Source organism: Eucyclogobius newberryi, unplaced genomic scaffold, assembly GCF_026437365.1.
Source record: "Eucyclogobius newberryi isolate DKJ021-1_F unplaced genomic scaffold, fEucNew1.0.hap1 SCAF_2, whole genome shotgun sequence".
NCBI lineage: Eukaryota > Metazoa > Chordata > Actinopteri > Gobiiformes > Gobiidae > Eucyclogobius > Eucyclogobius newberryi.
In genome coordinates this window covers 42103210-42123493 of record NW_027315834.1, presented here as the reverse complement: position 1 = coordinate 42123493, position 20284 = coordinate 42103210, and the positions used below count along the sequence as shown (strand labels likewise).

At 39.0% G+C, this 20284-nt stretch overlaps 1 protein-coding gene across 1 annotated transcript in view; it reads right to left on the bottom strand.

Moving 5' to 3' along the window:
- The window catches only part of bmpr1bb (bone morphogenetic protein receptor, type IBb), a 52926-nt gene that overhangs the window by 6786 nt on the left and 25856 nt on the right, over positions 1-20284 (bottom strand). Inside the window, exon 3 of the mRNA XM_072453065.1 lies at positions 8166-8403. Coding sequence (XP_072309166.1) covers positions 8166-8256 — 91 coding nt within the window. The 5' untranslated portion in view covers positions 8257-8403. The remainder of the gene's footprint in view (positions 1-8165; positions 8404-20284) is intronic.

The window sequence follows — 20284 nt, the reverse complement described above, 5'->3', positions numbered from 1 at the left end:
CAAAGGTGTTTTTACTGAAAATACATCACTCACTAATATAAAACCTTTAAGTTTCCTGTTGACACCATTTTCATGGCTTTTTGCACCTTTTGGAGTTTATTCAATCTGGCTCCAAGAGCCACAGTGAAAGAGGTGTAAAGAAGTGCACTATGTAACTTTTCTGGTGGAAGGTCAGCCACCTGCTTGTCTCCGTGGAGATGTTGCTTTGACTAGAAAGTTTCACAAGTTTTTTTAAGTAACAGTTTTGAAAATGATGAGCAATAAAGCCACGAGAGTCACAAGGCTGTGTCCAAGGTTTTATTAAGTGAAGGAATCCAAACTGAAATCCATGTCAAATGTGAGTAAGCACAAAATAAGATTTGTTTTGTTGAAATTAATGAATTTAAATCAATGTGTCAAGACGCATATCCTTCAGCAGGGAGTAGGTTTCAACCTGACCAATATTGATTCACAATTATACATTTCTAGGTATGAGATTAGATAAAACGTTCAAGCAACTTAAATACAAATATTAGTAATCTATTAATGTTCCGGCAAAGAAACTATGTATTCAGAAGCCATTGTGTTGTTATCAGATGTGAGAGGTGCGCGGTCTGTGAGGCAGATAAAGTGGCTCTGACAGCGGCTGGTCTCTGTAGACCTTTGTGGTCACAGGGCTGAACAGTGTTGTGCCACGCTCCTCTGAATGGATGACTTCCTCTAACACTGCATCTTAATCTTCTGCACTTGTTCCCTCACTGAAATACAAGCATATTTTGGTAGTTCAAACTAGAACCGCACAATTGTGTAAAAAGATTTACAATTTATATGAAAATGTTATTCTGAGCAATTCCACTTTTACGTTTTTTGCTGGTCTTTACTATCTTTCTAGCAACACAAATTCTATACAAATAATGTAAGGTGTTGATGATCTCATTCGAGTTGTGCACTAACCGAACACACAGAAACACACGAGTTGCTGTGACAGCTCCAGGGCACACTCAAGGTCACCCCCCGAAACCTGATCTACAGCCCCTCACATTCCACAGGCTGCTCTCTGTTGACCGGCATCGCACCAGGACATGGACTCTGTGGGGACGTGCATGAGGTGTCCCATCCGGTGTGGGGCTCTCGGCTCATGGATCATTTTTATTTTAACCATGTATGTTCTATTACAAAACATATCAATCTGAGCTTAGACTTTCTATGTTTTCAGGAAGTCTGTTTTTTGTTTGTTTCTTTTTTTTGTATCTCATTAACCCATCTCTATAGGTTTCATGATGAGGAATTGCAGGTTCATTTGGGATGCATTTTACACCAGATTCCCTTCTTTTCATGTTTTATGCTTCGTCACCTTCTTCAGAGCTCAGCCGCTCATCCATCTCCAGTGAAGCAGTGTGGTTGTCAAGATGATAAGCACTACTAAAAAACAACTGTAAGCGATACACAAACAATAGTTGCAAAATAAGTGCATGTACTTCCACATTAGAGTATCTTGAATTTACTCTATTGAAAGATAATTTAGAACAAAGAGCAATGTTTTACCAATACTTGTAAAATGTGACCTTGATTATTTGCATAAGCCTTTCATCTGACATCTATATGAATTGTGTTAATAGACACATTTTGTTTTCTATGAAGAAGTCCCAAACAAAGTATATAGTGGGCTGCACAATTTAACTATAATTTAGTGACCTGAGATGAGCGCCAGGGGACAGACACAGGCGATCAATACAAATACTGTTATTGTGTTGGACTTTTTTTTCCATTACGAGACAACTGGAAATCAATGAGACTAGAAATAGTGCTATAAACACAGAGTGAATCTGACAGGGCCAAATCATGTCTGGAAGATATGAAACATTTCAAAGGAAATTTCACTTATTGGAACATATGTTGTAATGAAAATATAAATTCCACAATGTGTTGCATTGTAAATAGTTCATTTAGCTTTATTCAACAGTGTTGAATATGATTTTGTAAACGCAGTGATAAAAGCGGACCCTCTTCATTTATCCAAGACGGGCATCTTCATAAAACAGCAGTATGTAATATCTCAATGGTCAAAGTAGTAGTAGATTTACATTTTTGCAGAAATGAAAAACTGTGCTAGCACATGGATGAGGTTGTTCAATAAAAGTGAACTGAGTGTGGACTGGGACTTTGCTTAGACTACTGCTTTCACAACTCAGTGCAACCATTTTAGCACTAAATATAGTTCAGAGGTAAAACCTAAAGTATTGTAAGTTATCAAGACACAGCCCTGCTACAGGAAAGAGCTTGCACACAAGCTGCACATACTGTCGCTACAGCAACCAAAGCTGTGAGAGGGAGGAGCTTAGGAAAGCTTAAGTAAATGTGTCCAGGTGTCCATGATAAAAAACTGCCTCAAAGAAGACATCCCAGCATGCACTCTGACCCAAACCAACCCTACATCCTGCCGTGCACCTCAGCTCTAAACCCCTGCTGCCTTCAAAGAGCACCATCCTGTGCACCTCAAGTCATCTGTCAGCTGCAACCTGTTCCCCCTTTACGGACCATGACCATGATGGTTCTGGTGGGGATTAGCCACGCCCCTGAGACACCATGCAACAGCAGGATTTACAGACTGAACACTTAACCTTCTCATGCAGGTGCCAATGCAACACTCAGCTGCTATGTCCACAACAGAACGCTTAAAGGCAGACAAACTGGCAGTTGTGATAGTAACAGCATTTATACTTAAAGGTGCACGGTGTAACTTTTCCCGAGGAGGGTCTTCCTACTTGTCTCCATGGAGATGTGATTTCTTTACCTGGAATGTTCCACAGAATGACATTTCACTTTCTTATCTTGTTTATACTCAATTACTGCTGTTTTTATCGCAAAAAAACAAAGAAATGCATTCTTGCTCCACAGATCTGAGCTGTAACTGGTGGTGTCATGGTGAAGATGTTTAGCGACTCTCATCCAAATAGCTTCTTCCGTTCCTAGCAGCTTTGTCAGTTCCAAAGGTCAGTAACTGCTTTATATCTGAAGGGAGGAGCTAACTCCATTTAGGCTCAGTTGTTTACAGCGTCCCGGATGCAGACATGATTGTAAACAACTAGCTTGAGTTTGTCTGTAGTTGGCTCTTCTCTTCAGACTGATAAAAGGCAGCGACCCACCAATTCTCTGTCAGATGAACTGAAGAGACCACTCAAAATGTCTTCACTCTTAAAACCGTCCGGTGGACAGAACTGCATTTTTGTTTTATAGCGTAATGGACTTTCTCAAATCTATACAATGAAAGGCCAAAGTGCACATACATTATGATCGCAGTCAAACCACAGGCAGTGTAAGGCACTAAACTTAAATCTAGAAGGTTCAAAGCCACCTCACGTCTTTACTTACTAACCTACTAAACCACTGTCCGTCCACAAATGTCCATTTAGTCAGACCACTGCTGGTTCATTTGTCCATGTGGTTGGATTTACTGGAAAAAGCCACAAGCCACTGTCTAATGCTGGGCTCCATTACAAATGCATTGAGAGAGTAGAGCCTCAGCGTCACCATGACACTGAAGCCAAAAAGGGACTTCTGTTTCGACTCAAAGCTGTAACTGGTTCTGAGCGCCGAGGCTATTGAAGCAAATTATTTAATAATCCATGATTAATGTTGAAGTAAATTTGGATTAGCAACATGTTTTTGTTTCTCTTCTTAACCACAGCTATTCTCTCTGATTCTTTGGGTGAAAGGGGTTATGGAATTATTGGGCTTTTTGGTCAAGTCTGAGAAATATTACTCAAATATAATGGTTTCTATATCTAACAAAGTAGAAACAATTCTAATGCCACCACAAGTTGTAGTTCTGCATTTTCTTTTATAAACAAATCTAAAGAAAAAAGAAGGGAAGGTAAAAATATAACACTTGACTTTGTAAGTTCCCTTCCACAGATCTGACCTGTAACTCCAAGGAGCTAAAGATGTTTGGAAGAACATTCCAGGCAAAGCAATAACATATTCATGGAGACAAGCAGGTGGAAGACCGTCCAAAAAGCTACACAGTGCACTTTTCATCTACTTATTTACAAAGTTAATGCAACATGTTTCCTTTTTATGTTTTTTTGGCCTGTTGGCTCTATTCGACAGGACAGCGTCGCGCGACATGGGAACAGGACAACGGAAAGACATGCAGCAAACCGCAGAGATCAGGATTCAAACCCACAACGCTGAGACCCACTCCACACAGCTGGCACGTCCACTTGACCACGAGTGACACTACAACGTGTTACTAACAAGTTAATAAAGAAACACACGGCCAAAGAGAGAACAAAAATTGAAAAAAAAAATGAACGTCTGAATGCAATTGTTTCATTTTGTGCAACAAATCTGAAGACGTACGCAGTTCAAATTGAATCATAGAGACGCTTCATACTGGAACAAGCCGAATGTAAAGCTACCCGATGTGACAAGACTGTGACGACCTATGTTACACTGATCCACTTCCACATGCGGCCGTTCTGCCTGTCCCATGGCTGACTGCAGGAGCCTCACATCTGCACGGAGATCAGGTTCTGTTTGACGGGGAACACTATCCACATCCTGACAGGAAGCAGCGCACATAACGCTGGACGTCCCCATCCACTCAGGGCCAACTGCTGCTGCACTGGACCACACTGTGTCCTCGTCCACGACACCCAATGTCATCAAAACAGGGAGAGCACGGACCACTCTGAAAACAAGTGGAAGTTGTTCATGGAAAGTGATTGACGGATAATCTCAAGGAAGCCAGTCGCTAAGAAAGAACAGCAACATGTAAAGCACTATGGCTGCTGTGATATCAACGAGTGAGCTGAAGTTTTGAGGGAAATCAGTTTTTTTTTCATAAATTCTCTTGAGATTACTTTATAGTTTTGAGAGCGTTTGCCAGCATCACACGCCACGCCCTCTTTTAGTCGACTAATAGCTGACTTTAGATGACTACAGCCCTATACTACAGATTAAAAGACACCCAAGACATTCTATAGTCACAAGATCACAAGCCAACTAAGATTTTCAAGCCTTAGTAGTCCTTAGTTGAAACCTAGAAATTCATCTGGCAACGAATAGAAAATATATACAAACCATTGAATTTAGATCTTTCTGCAATTATTACATATTTGTGCTTAAGGTGAGACACTGCAGGTGAAAAGGAAAACAAATCTTAAATCTAAAGACATCAATTTGAAACATCTCACATAGATCTAAGAAATGGTATAAAAGTTTTTCAGCATGTAAAGTTTTCTTATAGAAATACAGCATTTTATGTGTAAAAACAGCTAAAATAGCACCTATTTGGAACATGTTAATCTGAAAAAAGGACAGAGCCTGTTTTAAATGTCTTGGTTAATTTTATTGACATTAGATACAAAACATTTTGGACATATTATCTTGTTTTTAAGAAAACTTTAGACTTTTTAATAACTCAGGATTAGATGTCAACAAATCCTTCTGAATGCTCTGTCCAAACCTTGTCAAGTACATGTAGGAGATACTTTAAGGGGTAATCTTAATGTACTTATGGGGTAAACATGCATTTTGAAGTCCTTTAAAGTTACAATGTGTGGATTATACAAAACAATACAAACATGTGGGAGAAGATTAGACAAATTTGCTGTTTCCACATGAAAGACGATATGTAGAGACAGAAAACTGACCAAAAAATAAAACATTACAAAAGTTAATAATTCTTGATTACTTCTTGAGTACAAGTTTGACAGAATGAGGGATTAGAGCGACTAACTTCTCCCACAACACTGGGCCTTTGAAAGTGTTCTCTACATTAAATTGAGTCCAACTATCAGTCAAAACATCTCCCCCTAATCGAACCCAGTCCTTTTAAAGTCGACCACCAGCTGCAATAAAGACACAAATAGATGCACTGTCATAGAGCACTATTTCAAGAACACAAACATTACATGCTGCAGCACTTGGAGCCTATACCACTTATTGACAGTTGAAATAATGATGCGCTTTATGTAGATTACTGCACTGGTTTGCACAGCTGACCCTCACGTTAACCCCCCAGGCTGGAACAGGTGGCACAAAAATCATGCCACCAAGATTTATGGCAACCTCCCACATGTTTTACCCATTTAGTAGACTCCTAAAATATCAGGTCACGTACGTTTTGGCAAAAAGAAATCAACAATTGCTTTGTTTAGTGAGTCAAGTTAGTATTTTAGTCTCTGATTGGTGCGTGATCTCTGGGTCTACTTTTACATTTAGTTAAAAAAAATGAAAAATATCATTAAACACATTTATCAATGTTAAAACAGTGGGTCCACTCGGTCTGGACCATTTTGTCAAAATGAAGAGACAGACATGCTGAGAAAAAAAAAAATCAACTCTTGAGGTATTTGAGGACAAACTGTGAAAGTGGCAGCAAACTTTGAAAAGCTCAATCAATGCACACTTTTACAGAGGTGGACTAGAAAAAGAGAAGCGTTTAAGGAAGGAGTTGCGAAAACTAAAACAATTCATTATGAAAGTACATGAAGTTTGACCAATTAGAACTTCCTAATTCACTCACATAAGTATTCTACACTGGAACTAGTCAAGTAAAAGGTCCTTTAGTTAATTCTAAAAAAGAAAGAAACAAAATCGTACACAGTTATTGTACCATAGTATGTTTTCTTCTAGTACTACTGTTTACCTGTAAAAGCTGCTTCATCACTTTTCTCTAGTAAATGAGTACATTATATTTTTCACCTCAAAAAAAGTGTCTGTTGTAAAAGCAGTACATGATGACAAAATCAGACCACTGCCTGATGTCAGCATCTAATTGTAAAACATTTTATCAATCGCTGACAAAGACAAAAGAGCTATGTGCGTCGCTATATGTCGCTTTGGGATGAGTGCTGATTGGCTGTGAATTGGTGGTCCACCCCAGATTCACTTCCTCAAAGCTGTTTTAAAGTTGTGCACGTATCCAAAGTCTTTATCCAAATGAATACAAGCAAAGTACCAAAGCACTTGTGAGCACTAGGAACTAGTAAGACGGATTTGAATAGCCATTTCCTCTTTTCAGGGTTTAAAAATCAGGCATCCCAGAGTAATATCTATTTCATTTGAACACATTTGTTAATATATCTTTTAATATAGTTGAAAATTGGTATCAATCCACCCTCAAAAATGTATAAAACAAATTGCAAAGAAAAAAAACATACACATTTTCCTTATACGGTCAATAGAGTAATATGGAATACCTCAAAAACTAAAGAGCATTGCACTTACAGCCAGTGCATAATTAAAAAATGGCACATCATTTATCATTCGAGTGTGCACAGTCCCAGTATATCATGTAGTAAGGCCTCTCAGACTGTGCACTTGGCCACATTTATCACCAGCACTAGGTCTGTTCTATGTTGTGTCCAGACAGAAAAACCCAATCGATGCCACAAATCCACCAATCTATAGCAAAATTGACTTCTTTCTGCAATGACACTTAGCAGAGCACAAGTGGTCTCCTCCAGCCGCTCTTTCACAGGGAAGATATTAATGGCATTCGTCGTAAAAAAGGACAACTGGCGGTTAGTTCCAAAACAATTCAGAACATGGGAGTCGAAAGGGGGGTGTGCAGTGGAAGGCATCAGCGCGCACGCTGGAGATTGTAAGAATAGAGTTTGCTCATCATAAATGCCACGAGTTAGAAAAATAGAAGGCACTTAAGCTGTCACCAAATAATACATGTGTGAAGTGTGTGAACCAGCTGTGTAAATGGTTGAGTCATTGAAATTACCCCAAAGAATCAGATTTTTAGTTTCCTATCTTATAAGCACTAATTACATTTAAACATACATAATACATAATTTTGAGTTTTTTGTGTCATTTGGGAGTTTTAGGACAATATGTATTATGTATTTATCATCATGTCACTCCATAGAAAGATAAAACACATTTGTTCACACAATTTTGTCTTTACATGTTAAAGTTCACTGTGTAATATTTACTTTCGTACACTTCAGGAAAGATATTTGAATCTGATTTAGCATTGCATTTTTAAGTTAATAAAAAAGGAAAGAAAACGATTTTTTGTTTTTTGCATACACACAGTACAAAGAGTCACAGAGACATTTCATATGGCACTTTTCACTTTCACTTCAAAGGAGAAGTTTGGAAATATACACTAAACCACAATGACTTCAAACATACTGCACAAAACAACGTCCACCAAGTCCACTCACCTTGTGCTCCACAGTTCAGAGATGCCAGTCCCACAAAGAGCAGCGCTGCCCGCCAGGCCAGGTCCCGCCGCTGCCACCCGACCAGCATCATGCCCCCTCTATCCGCACCCTTCTCCTTCTTCGGCTCCTCACAGTGGACACCTTATATCCTTCTCTTCCACGGAGCCAAAGAGTGAAGCGTGCACAGCCGGGAGCCTCCTCGCAGTGGTGCTCCTCTCTCCACTGACAGCCTAAGACACTGAAACACAAGGGAGGAAGGAGAGGTGTTGAGAGTGGCTGCCTGCCGGAGATTTGTCCAGCCCTCTTTGTGACCACTAGCACTACACGGGGGAACAGCTGAGGGGACGGGGGGTCTCGCACACATTCTCACATCAGTCATAGGCAGAAATGAAAGCGGCACGGATCAGGGGCAACGAGGGTGAACGAGGCTTGAATGAGGTGAGAGAGGCTCCACTGAAAGGCATTATGAGGAATGGCCACGAGCGCACAAACAGAGCCGCATGCCAAAAGGGACAGACGCGGGCGGTGATCGGGGCTAAGGGCTATAAACAGTGGGCCGAGGGTACATACACTGTGGCGTGGAGAGACGTATCAAAATCCTGCGCAGAGACGGAGAATGCAGGGAGGAGTAATGTCAATATGAGGCTAAAGGAGTGTAAAACCAGACACAAATGCTGACAAACTATCTGAAAACTAAATATATGTTATACCCATTAAGTAACTCTAAGTATCACAGTGTTAAAAGAATGTCTAAAGTCTGGCCCTGGGGTTAATCGCGGCACAAGGTCAGTTTGAAATGGCATGCCAAAGTGATTATGTTTTTACAATGCAAAGACATTTTCATAACTAAACCATTTTGAGGCTTACCCTATTGTCTTGTGTTAGTTCTGTGTTTCATGGGTTTCAACTTCCTGTTATTGGCAACATTTTGAGGAGTTTTTCACGCTCAAAAGATAAGGCATTTAGTTTTAAATATTTAATTGCTATGGTAACCACCCTAAATTTTACCATTCGAAACTAGAATCAAGACCTTTTTCAAATTATTCGTAAATAATGATTTCATTTGATATTTTTGATACCATCTACGTAGATTTGACACCAATTTCAGTGTGAATGTGTTTCTCGCTATAGATTTCTTTGCTTTTTTGTCAATTCTACAAAATGGAAAAAGAAGTATTAAGTATATTAAAGGTTTAGATGTTAAGGAATAGAAGAGAAATCTGTTTTTATCAGGCAAACATTTGAGGCCTCAGAGCTACACAGGTCAGGTCAAGCTTGCAATCAATACATTAACTATACTATACTATAACTATAGTTCAACCCTAGTCTGGACCGATGGTCTGTTATATACACCGCGGCAAATAAACCAACAAGAAATAGTTTTTGCTGTGTTCAAGCAATTATTTATCGTCACCCTCAATAAAAAATCCAAGTTCCAGTTCATTTTAGGACATTAACCAAGACAATTAACACCCATTTGTTGTGTACTTTTCCTAATGAGGCTAATGACCGAGCTGAAGTATGTGAAAAGTCTGGACAAACACTAACAGTTGTGTGGCTGCGGCGGGATCAGGTGATCAGAGGTGACGAGCCCTCACACCTCCAGGCACCACCACCGCGCTCCACACTTTGGCCCAGTAATCCGGCACACACGCAACCGGCCCCGGCCCCACAACAGCACCCATACAAAACGGACACATTCCAGAGGTGAGAGATTAATTTGAGTAACAACTTAAGAGGATTTAGAGGCGCTATTAGACAGATTACATCAAGTCCAAAGAAAGCCACACAAACAGAATTGTACTGTATTGGCAAACGTTTACTTTGACACAAAGAGCGGGGGGAGTTAATGGAGCAGAGTGAGAAAAAACAGCAAATGTGTGAATCACTGATGAGGTTCTCAGCAGCACCCTGCACCTGTCGCCCTGTGCAGCTCAAGCAGCTTTTATTATTTACTTTATTCACTTACTTTGGACTGCATCTGAGAAAATCTATACAGTGACGTTTTACTCTTCAAAGACAATTTGTGCCATACCAACATGTGGGGCTTTAAAAATGAGCGCACAAACCTATAAGTCATGTTTTTTTTTGTTTTAACATCAGTGGAAAAAGCTGTACTAGTGTATGCAATCATTATATATATTGCAGTAGCAGTTATAGTAGTATTAATAATAGAAGTAAAATAAGTACTTGGAGAAATAAGTTGTAGGACACACTTTCAGTATTACAAACCAAACTGTGTGCCAGATTGTGGCATTAAAAAGTGTGTCCAATAGGTCTGAACCACTTTGGAAGGACATCTATTTGGAATTGTTCTGACTAATATTCAAAGTTCACATTTTAAATAATAAGAATAAGAGTTAACATTTGAGTTATGAATTATGAACTGCTAAACTAATACAAGACAACATAAGAGCCTGAACTACAGCAGGGTGTTTTTTTTAACATGATAAAACAGGATTATTTATTGTTTGCAAAGGAAATTATGTTAAAATACCTATTTCACTTCGATTGCGATATGTCTTGCAAACCTAGTGTCCAATAACTTTTAGAAAATCTGTTTTACAATTATACTTACAAGCCCTAAATACTCCAAAATAATTAAATTGTTGGTTCGGTCAAATTGTTTAGCAGTGGCTGAAATTTGCGGCTGTCTCTGCTGATTTGTTAAGTGCAATAAGTCTGTTTGGGGCCAGAGGAGTGATGTGTGAATGGGTCAGTGCACCTTCTGCGCTCCATCAAACGCACAGCAGGAAGATTCTCAGCCACAACACAGAGCGGAGCGGGCGGAGGAGGGGTCAGGCCAAAGTGGAGACGACTATTTCAATTTCTGCTTTTCATAAATTCCACTCTAACGTTTCCTTTTTATAGTTCATATAGAAAGAGGCTGTCATCACACACACAGTCCTGACGGATGATTAATGAAGTCAGAGTTCTGTGTCTGGGACTGGGGTTCGCTCAGGCAGAAAAGTGGGAAAATCTCAAGCAGAATGTATTTTTAAACATCGTATTGCAAAAGGTGGGATGCTGAAAGACGGAGTAAAAGGGTTTAAAGTGAGTAGGTTCAGTCTTGATCATGGCTGGATAGAGATGCCACAATGTACACCTTAACTCCTATTGGCTGGTTAGTCTGGACTGGACTTAGACAGAAAACTTAACCGACAGTGAACTGACTTAATGAATTATTAGGACTTTTATGGCAAAATATATATATTTCTTACAATTTCTAAAGGTTGGATAATTATAGTTTTTGGTTAGTTGGTTCTCTATAAATCTGGAATAAAATGAAACTGTAAAACTTACAAGCTACAATTTTGGGCAAAAGATTGAGATTATAATATAATTTCAATGAGTTAGAAGAAAAACAATGCTGACTGAATGTGTCTAGATAGATGAATATATTTGATTAAAGGATTGTTTGCCCTTAAGTTTTATTGGACAGGACAGATGAGAACGAAAGGGGGGATTAGAGAGAAGGAAGGACATGCAGTGACTATTCAAAGTCGGATTCAAACTCTCGAGACTGCGTCATACGTGTGCCAGGCCTTAACAACTCAACAAGCGGGCAGAACTTTGGCATGTAGAGTCTGAATGGTCCAACTAACATTTTAAGTCAAGTAGGGCTGCAACAAGTTAATCGATTAAACACAACTAGTCATTAATATATAACAATATAATTTAGTCATTGAACAATCGGTAACTGGTCAATACATAGGTTCCAAAACATACCAACACGCCTGAGAACACACGTTTCATGACTCAAATTGAGCCGCGATTGCCTGAAAATGACAGGGAAAATGTGTAAATGAAGTGTATTTGATGAAAAACACTCCCTAAATGGGCTCAAACATTCCGTAAATGTGCTCCACCAGGATCCACAAAACAGGGCATCACCGATTAATCGTTGCAGCCCTAGTGTACATCTGATGCAACATGTTGCGAACACCACTTTCTGTTAAGTCCACGGACAAACGTGGAGAGCTGATATACTGTAAATTGAGGTTGGAGATTACGTGTGATTTGTTTTGTGCCCTCTCACAGCCAGAGCCCTCTTATTTTATTAGCAATTACCCATCTCTATTTCATAAACCCATCTCTATTCTATGCATTAATACCAGGCAGTAATGTCACAATGGGCCATGACAGTTTTTGATTTCCTTCATTGGAGCCACGACTGCCTCACACATAACAATGGCGTGCATGTCTGCGTAGGGTATCAGTGAATAATGTAGATGTGGGGTGGACGTGGAATGCGTGTCTTGAGCGATCTTCCATCTGGAGTCAATCTGACACTCAGCTCTGTGAAATTAGGAGATTTTCAGCAGCTCACAGTCAAAGGTGCTGTCACTGAAAGTTTATTACTGTAGCAACACAGCTGTCCACACCAAATCCACAAACTGTTCAAAAAGTGAGACGTAAAAATGTCTGTATTTTAAGTCATGTAAGACGGCTACGGCCATTTAACTCCAGGTGAGACATTACAATGACATTTTGCATCTCTTTGTCTAAAAAAAATCCATCTTATGTCTTTGATACGGACCACAGTTTACTTCAAACCATTGTTAAAATGCTTCAGAACTTTTTGGACACTAGAGTCGATGTCGTCTCTTCATATCCCACAAGTTTCCCATCCCACGATCACTTTGTCAGCTGTCAGATCCCTGCCGGGTCTGAATGAAAGAGCCTGATGAATATTCACTATGGCACTGTTCACACAATAGTAACAATCGAAGACCAGAAAGACTGATGCTTTGAAGTCTCACAGAATGTCAAGAGGAAGAAAAATGTCATTGAAAAGAGGTGAAAAGGCTGTCACAGTGAGATCCCTGCAGCTCCACTCTCTGCTGGTGGGAACATACACACTTTATCGCTTTAAGTTAAAGTGCACCTACTATTGTGCTATAATATCAGCTTGTGCATAACGTTATACAATATTGTAGATAGATTATTTTGTTTTTCTTATTATATGGACCACTTTGAGTCAGAAATAAATGTTGAATTGAATTTCCCTTCATTCTATCCATATGAGCCCAGGCCAAAACTCTGACATTAATTTTGTTCTTTCATTCTTTAATTCCAAAATTGGTAATATCAATGACCTCTGGGAGAACACTCCTGTTCCTAAAAGCACCTGACTTTATGTTAATTTACCTGCATTAACCATTATCTAGAATAAAGAAAATAAGAATTATAATGTTCTATGGCCAGTAAGTTCATTGTTAATTGCCCATAGAGTAGGCACTGGTCTCAGTTGGAATCAAACCCCCAACCATTGGGATTGTTTTAGGTAAACGTGGATACTGTGTATCATTGTGCTTTGAGCTTCACAACGGGCTGTGGGAGGCTGTGAACTCTATGATAAGGCTGGATGGTGCCAGGAGGATCACACATTGGATACTTTTAGTGAATAAAGTGATATGAGTTGTGGACTTTCCTACTTGTGTGCCCTAGTGACCTGTTTGGCTTGGCTGTCCCCCGTGTGAGCACTGACTGGGGGAAGCGAGCTTTTTCCTATGCTGCCCCTGCAGCTTGGAACTCCTTGCATGCGTGAAATGGTCTAAATTATGTTTTTTTGTTAGATTTTAAAAGACAAAGAGAGTGAATCCTGAAAACATTGTCTGTGCTTGAAAATGTAGATTTTGCTTAAATTTCTTTTAAATGTGTGACATTTTAAAATGTGTGTGCTGTTATGTCTTTACTTTTAGTCCTAATGTTGACTTGGTCTTGTTCTTGACGCTATTTTCATCCACTATGATGCAATAGTAATAGTACAGTCAGGTGTTAATAGATTTAGCATTTTGAGCTCTTTTGTTATGACTCTGTCTCTCATCATGTGCAGTGTTTGCTGCTTCACTCAGGACCAAACCTATCCGACTGCAGTAAGTCATAACTCATAATGAAAAGAATACAACTGTGCTAATACATTATACTTGTGGCAGTAAATGTCAGAACTTTATTCATAACCATTAATATGCTTGCCATGCTTGCATAGTTATTGTTATGTTGCATGCATTGAAACTGTAATGTCTTCCAAAGTCAACATCCTCACAGCAGTAACTTTTATGGCACTTTGCAGATCAAAGCACCAGATGAACAACATACTGTATATCACTCAATTTTAACTCACATTCAATTCAAGCACGATGCGATATTCTCATGCTTTTAACTGGATACATACTTTTCTATCATCACAGGTTTTCCCATTTTGTCAGCACTCAAAAATCGTGTTTACATTTCAACAACCAACATTTTCACAGATCGCATTGTTTATACCACACAATAATTGGTATAATATAGAGTAAAATGTTGTTTTGACTTGCTTGGGTCACATTTCCTGTTGGGGTCAGTGTGATTAGTGGTGGGTTGCAACTACACAATAGTCCTATTGAGGATAGACCCGGTGTTATTTTGTTCAATAAGTGAAAGTAAATCAGAGGCTGTAACTCTATCAGTGAAAAAGGCCCTGCACCTGAAAACACACCTGTGGCTCAGATGTCGAGGCACAACCTCAGACAGCATCGAACTGGATCTACCTCCACCGCACCTGGCTTTAAGGTATTTCAAGGTATATTCATGTTAAGGCTAAAGATGCCCAGATTAGCTACAGTACTTTCATTCGATTGATTCAAGCATGTTTGAATAACCCTGGATTGTCCTGCATTAGACGCTTTAGGCTGGAGGTTTACAATGAACAAAATGTTAACGCTAAATACTACTAAATATCCAGAAAATAATAGAAAAAAATGTGTTTTTTGAAGTAAAAATAGGTTACATTCACTTATATAATGATATTTATTGTTAACATTTCAAATTATCAGGCCTAAGCAGGTGAAACTACAGTGAAGCAAAACTTAACTGAGCTGTAATTATGTTGTTTTTTCCATGTCAAATTGATGCTATTCCATCCCACAATTTTTTATGTTTAGTGTATGTGCAAGTATAATACATCACTTTTACAACAAGCCTACACGCATAAGATGATTAATTCATGTTTAAGATCTAAATTGACCTTAACTATCTTATTATGTTGTTACCCTAACATATAAATACAATATGATAATTTAATTGAATATAGTTTGTGTCTGCAATAGCCCAAACTACAAAAGAGCATTAAAAAGCTACAAATGGTACTAGGTCTTGAGAAGTTGTTGCATTACCAAGATATTAAGACAATATTTTAACAATGCATCAGAAATGTGCTAAAATGTGCCCGCAAATGTTTTCATATTCAACACAAAAAGTGATAGAACCATAAAATTATCAACAAAAGGGAATAAATATCACTTTACACATTTTTTGGGGGGAAAACACTCGACATGAGGTTATTTTTATATTCATGGGGTTCAAACAAATGACTCCTTCCTGATTTGATCTTTGGATTTTGTGAGGACCGTCCTATTCAGAATTTTAATTTGAATTGCTCTATTGCTATAACAATGAAGGACTGTTGCCATTTGAAATTCTTCAAATGAGGAAGGAATCTTTATGCCTGAAACCCATTTATGATTTAAGTTATAATTGTAGACGAAATACTCAATATTCTAATTTTGCTTCACCCCAAAAACAACAATTGCAACATTATAAATGTTTATCTCTCACATCCAGGTGCAATCGCCCTGATCTTATTCCTCTCTCGTGCCCCAGAAACCCTTGAAAATTCTCCATCTTCTCCTCAGCAGTAGAACTATTTCAAAGTATCTCCTCCATCACCACATTTGCACACGTGTCCTCAAAGTCTAATATATTGAGGAAGGAAAGTCATACATTTCCAAACAGTGATAATAAGTGCCAATGAGTGATGAAAGCTGTGTCGGAAAGTAACGAAGTACTGTTAGAAGCTCAATTTTATGCATCTGTGTACTTTTACTTCACTACATTGGAGAGCAGAAATCTGTACTTTCTACTACATGATCACAAGAATTTCACTTTCCGCCTATTAGCATGTTTATGGTGGCATCCTGCATAAAGGCTTTGAGTTCAAGTCTTGGCTTTGAGCAAAAATAAGCATATGAAAAGTCTAGAATTATAGAAACATCGATCACCGAGGAAACTACTGTTGTGATTACAAACATACATTCTGATGAATTCTTTATCAAGATCAACACATTCATCATTCTTAAATAGTAAATCTGCACAAAAACACTTTAATACCTTGGATTTTTAAACAAGTGCTTCAATAATTGTATGATTGTCATGTGATGCTTTTACTTGAGTAACAGAATGGAGTACTTCTTCCACTACTGTTGAAATATGACGTTATACCTGCTAATATATACCTAAGTTGGATGTGGAAGTGCAAGCCGCGAGGTGATCTAGTCCACATGGCCTTTGTTTCGGTGGGACGGGGGAAAGCGCTGCTCTTCATGCCAAGTCAACCAGGAGCATTTAATGAAGGGATTGTAGCCAAGCGGCCGGGGCAGACACAGCCGGCCCGCCGCTCTAATTAAGGGGTTCCTCTGACAGTTAGACAAAGCAGACCACGGGGGTCACCACACTGGCCCGCCAACCTATCCGTGACCCTCACACCTGCCTGGTCGCATTACAGCATAACATGTGAACTCCCGTTATACCACACACAGGGAACAGGGACCTATGGGCAGCCACATGATTCAATGGAGCTCTTAAGAACCACTTCTAAGACAATACATTAATCTGTTCGTGAAAAAGTGGATTTTTTTTTCTTCGTTTTTTGTCTTACTATTGAACCATGACTTTGCACTTAATAAAGACTTTGCAGACTGCACGAGGCCCCATATGCCGGAGTGTCAAAAGTTCATAGCCTCATTCCAGGGTTTGCGCAGGAAAAACAAAAGATCAACCTAGCGTGAGATTCAGCAGTGCCACTAACAAGATGGATTGTTGCCGAGTGCCTCCACCTGTCTCCAAGCCTAATAATGGCTCACAACAAGCTGGACGGTGCACAAGAAATGAGGAGACTTCCCGTCAGGGTCAACTTTGTGGATATCTACAATTAACTTGGACCTTTCTTTTTATCCACACTTTTGACAGGCTGTTTGTCCACTTGGCTGTTAACGTCACATTAACTTTATCATTCCGAACGTTTGAGTTCGTAAAGCCGGTCACAGACGAGCGGTGCTCTGTTAAACATTGGCGATTTTAAGTGAATTAAGGATTTCACTCTTATAGGAATGTAGACCTCTAGTTGCTTAGTCGAGTAATCGTTCGATGGTTTCCTGTTTAACCAGAATTTGTATTAGTCAGCTAATAATCTTTGTAGAATTTATATTTACAACAGTAGAAAGGAAACAAATTGTGTAGTGAGTTATCTTGAGATTTCTAAGTAAATTGTGAGTTTAATCTGCTGAATGACAATGTCCTAAAATGTACGCCGTACACCAGAGTTTATCGTCGATGTGTTTTTGTCTCACTGGAAGCTACAGGAAGCATTCAATAAAGACAGTAAATCTGACATGGACTGTGTCAAAGTGTAAGAATGTTTAAACCAAACACTGTCAAGCCACGGAGAAACAGACTGCCAAAAGGAAAGGAAAATGGGTGGATTTACAGTGGAGAAAATATGTGGCTTGTTTAAAATAATCAAAGACTTAGGGCCAGAAGATATATCAAGTGCTACTGAAAATTTTTAAGTGGTATTTAGTGGACGTGTTGCATCTTATTTACCATCAGAAACTGCAAGTATTATAAGTGGGTCCTCTGCTGTTGCTCCTTTGGGAGAAAAGCCACATGTAAGAAGTTATGATGAAGGTATTCAAATATTCAGGCCAACAACATCATATATATTGATGATTTTAATGATCCAGCACATCAATGTTTTTATGAGATTTAAATCTTAGGAAGATCATATTTGGACTTGAAATTGGACAAATTTGACAGATTTTGGTCCAATGGGACGTTTATTTTGGAGTTTGTGTGCCTTAGTTTTATTTTGATGTTGTGATTTTCTTTAATCTGCTACTTTCTATCTCTCTCTCTTTCTCTGTTCCATTTCTCTATTAAAAAAGGGACAAAAAAAGGGAACAAGGGAAAAGTCTCACCACTTATAATAATATATTATAAGGATGTATAATAATACAACCGGAAAGAGGATTGCAACAGATGAGAAGCAAGGTAACTTCCGGAATAAGGTGAATATTCAGCGCAAGTATCCAGAGCACGTCTGAACAGCACGGAGAGAGGGACGTGTTTGAAAACCTGCCTGTAACCAGCCGAAAATATTCTTGTTCCCAGATAAGGAGACAGGATTGACACAAGTGCGGCTTTGGAGAAGCCAATGATAAGAGGGACGGGAGAAGAGGAGAAGACGTTACTCAAACAGTCGCATCTCCTCCTGTGACTTTCAAAGGACGAGGACAGACTGATGAAATAAGATGAACAGCCTCTGTGAACCGTTTCAGTTCAAATGAGAATCCAAATCATTTCTAATGCCACATAGATGGGTAAACTCAATTTTACACCAACATTTTCACGCAGTTATACTCCTTATGGTCTTGATAAATCAACAGCACACACAATTCATTAGCATTTTCTCAGAAAATATTTATTTGATTTTATGATTTAGAGAGCAGATTTACATAAAACCCTAACTTCTAACCCTAACTTCTAACCCATAACAAGTGATCTTAGTTGGCTTTATAGTTATCAGACACAGGATTTACACTGCAAGAGCTGTCTTCATTAATGCTGTTCTTCATTAATGTTATATACTTTGAACTGAGGGATTTGTGGCTCTTCTGTAGTTCACTCAACCCCATGTTAGTTGTTTCATGCAGTAAAATGCAGTTCAGGTCTTGCCTCGCTGCTTGTGCTCAGCTTGTGACACATATTCATGTGCAATTACTGTCTGGATCACATGCAATGGTATATATTTATTTATTTGTCTATGGGAGTTTTTATTTATTTATAGGAGATCTTCTACTGAAAGTGTTTTTCAGACTTCCTATAAGTGATCTGTTCTTCTGTATCTACCTCTGTATCTACCTGCGTTGCACCAATGAAATTTCCCCATGTGGGACAATAAAGGAATATCTTATATCTTATCTTATCTCTTATCTTATCTTGTAAGCGCTCGGGTGCAACATTGTGCACTGCTCTCCGCACCAGTTGGCGCAGACAGGTGGGGCTGAGCTGCGACACTCACTGGCTGTGGAGGCCCTTTACAAGCCGCCTGCTCATTAGTCTTTGTGATTAATGGTGTTTGGATAAATGCTTTTTATGGCGTTATAATGTGGTGGAAATGAATAGTCCGGATTGGTCCAGTGCGTCTGGTCAGACTACCTGCTCCGTGCCCAAAGCCTGATCTAGAGCAGGACTAGAGGCTGCACTGAATACTTTCCATGTGCAGGACCCACACCCCCACGCCCCCCACGCCCCTCCCTCCCGTGCTCAAAGCTCTTTTGTGTGTTTACGAGGGCTGTGAAACTGGTGATACAGTTCACAAATGGGCTTTAGGTGTTTGCGTGACCAGAAAGGTCTCTCTCGAAAAGGGAATTTTCTGTTGTTAAAAGCCATATTGTTTTTCACTTCAATCATCAGTCTTTGGCTTGTAAATTAAAGCACCACACCCAAACTCCATCCATCACAATCCCTGGATGATTTATCAAATGTGCAAAGTAATTTAAGTCAACAGCAATCACAAAAACATCACGGGCCACAGCACCAAGCCATAAGACACTGACAAACACATAACGGCCCATTTAGCACATGACTGGGGTTTATTAAATTAAGTCAACTCCTAAATAAGAAAATTAAATGAAGATTTAGTTTTGTGGCTGGTGTGGAAGGACACAGGGCCAGGCAAACATGTCAAACTACTATTTAGATTTTATATTTACTGTGTGTATGCACAAATATACAAAATCATTGGGAATCAACTAAACTGAAACTCATGCTGAAAAACAGCTCATAGAAACTGTTGTTGTTGTATAGGTCCGTTGTATTACGCTTTTCTGCAATTTTACTACAGTTACAACATGTAAAACATAAAGACACACCATATTGAATATAGTTTTGGACTAGGGGTGTCACGATATACATTTTTAGTGTTTATTTATAACAACTATTGTGAGAAAAAACATCACGAGATAAAAAAATCACATCACAAAATAAATAAAATGTTATTCACATTTAGGTCATTTTTT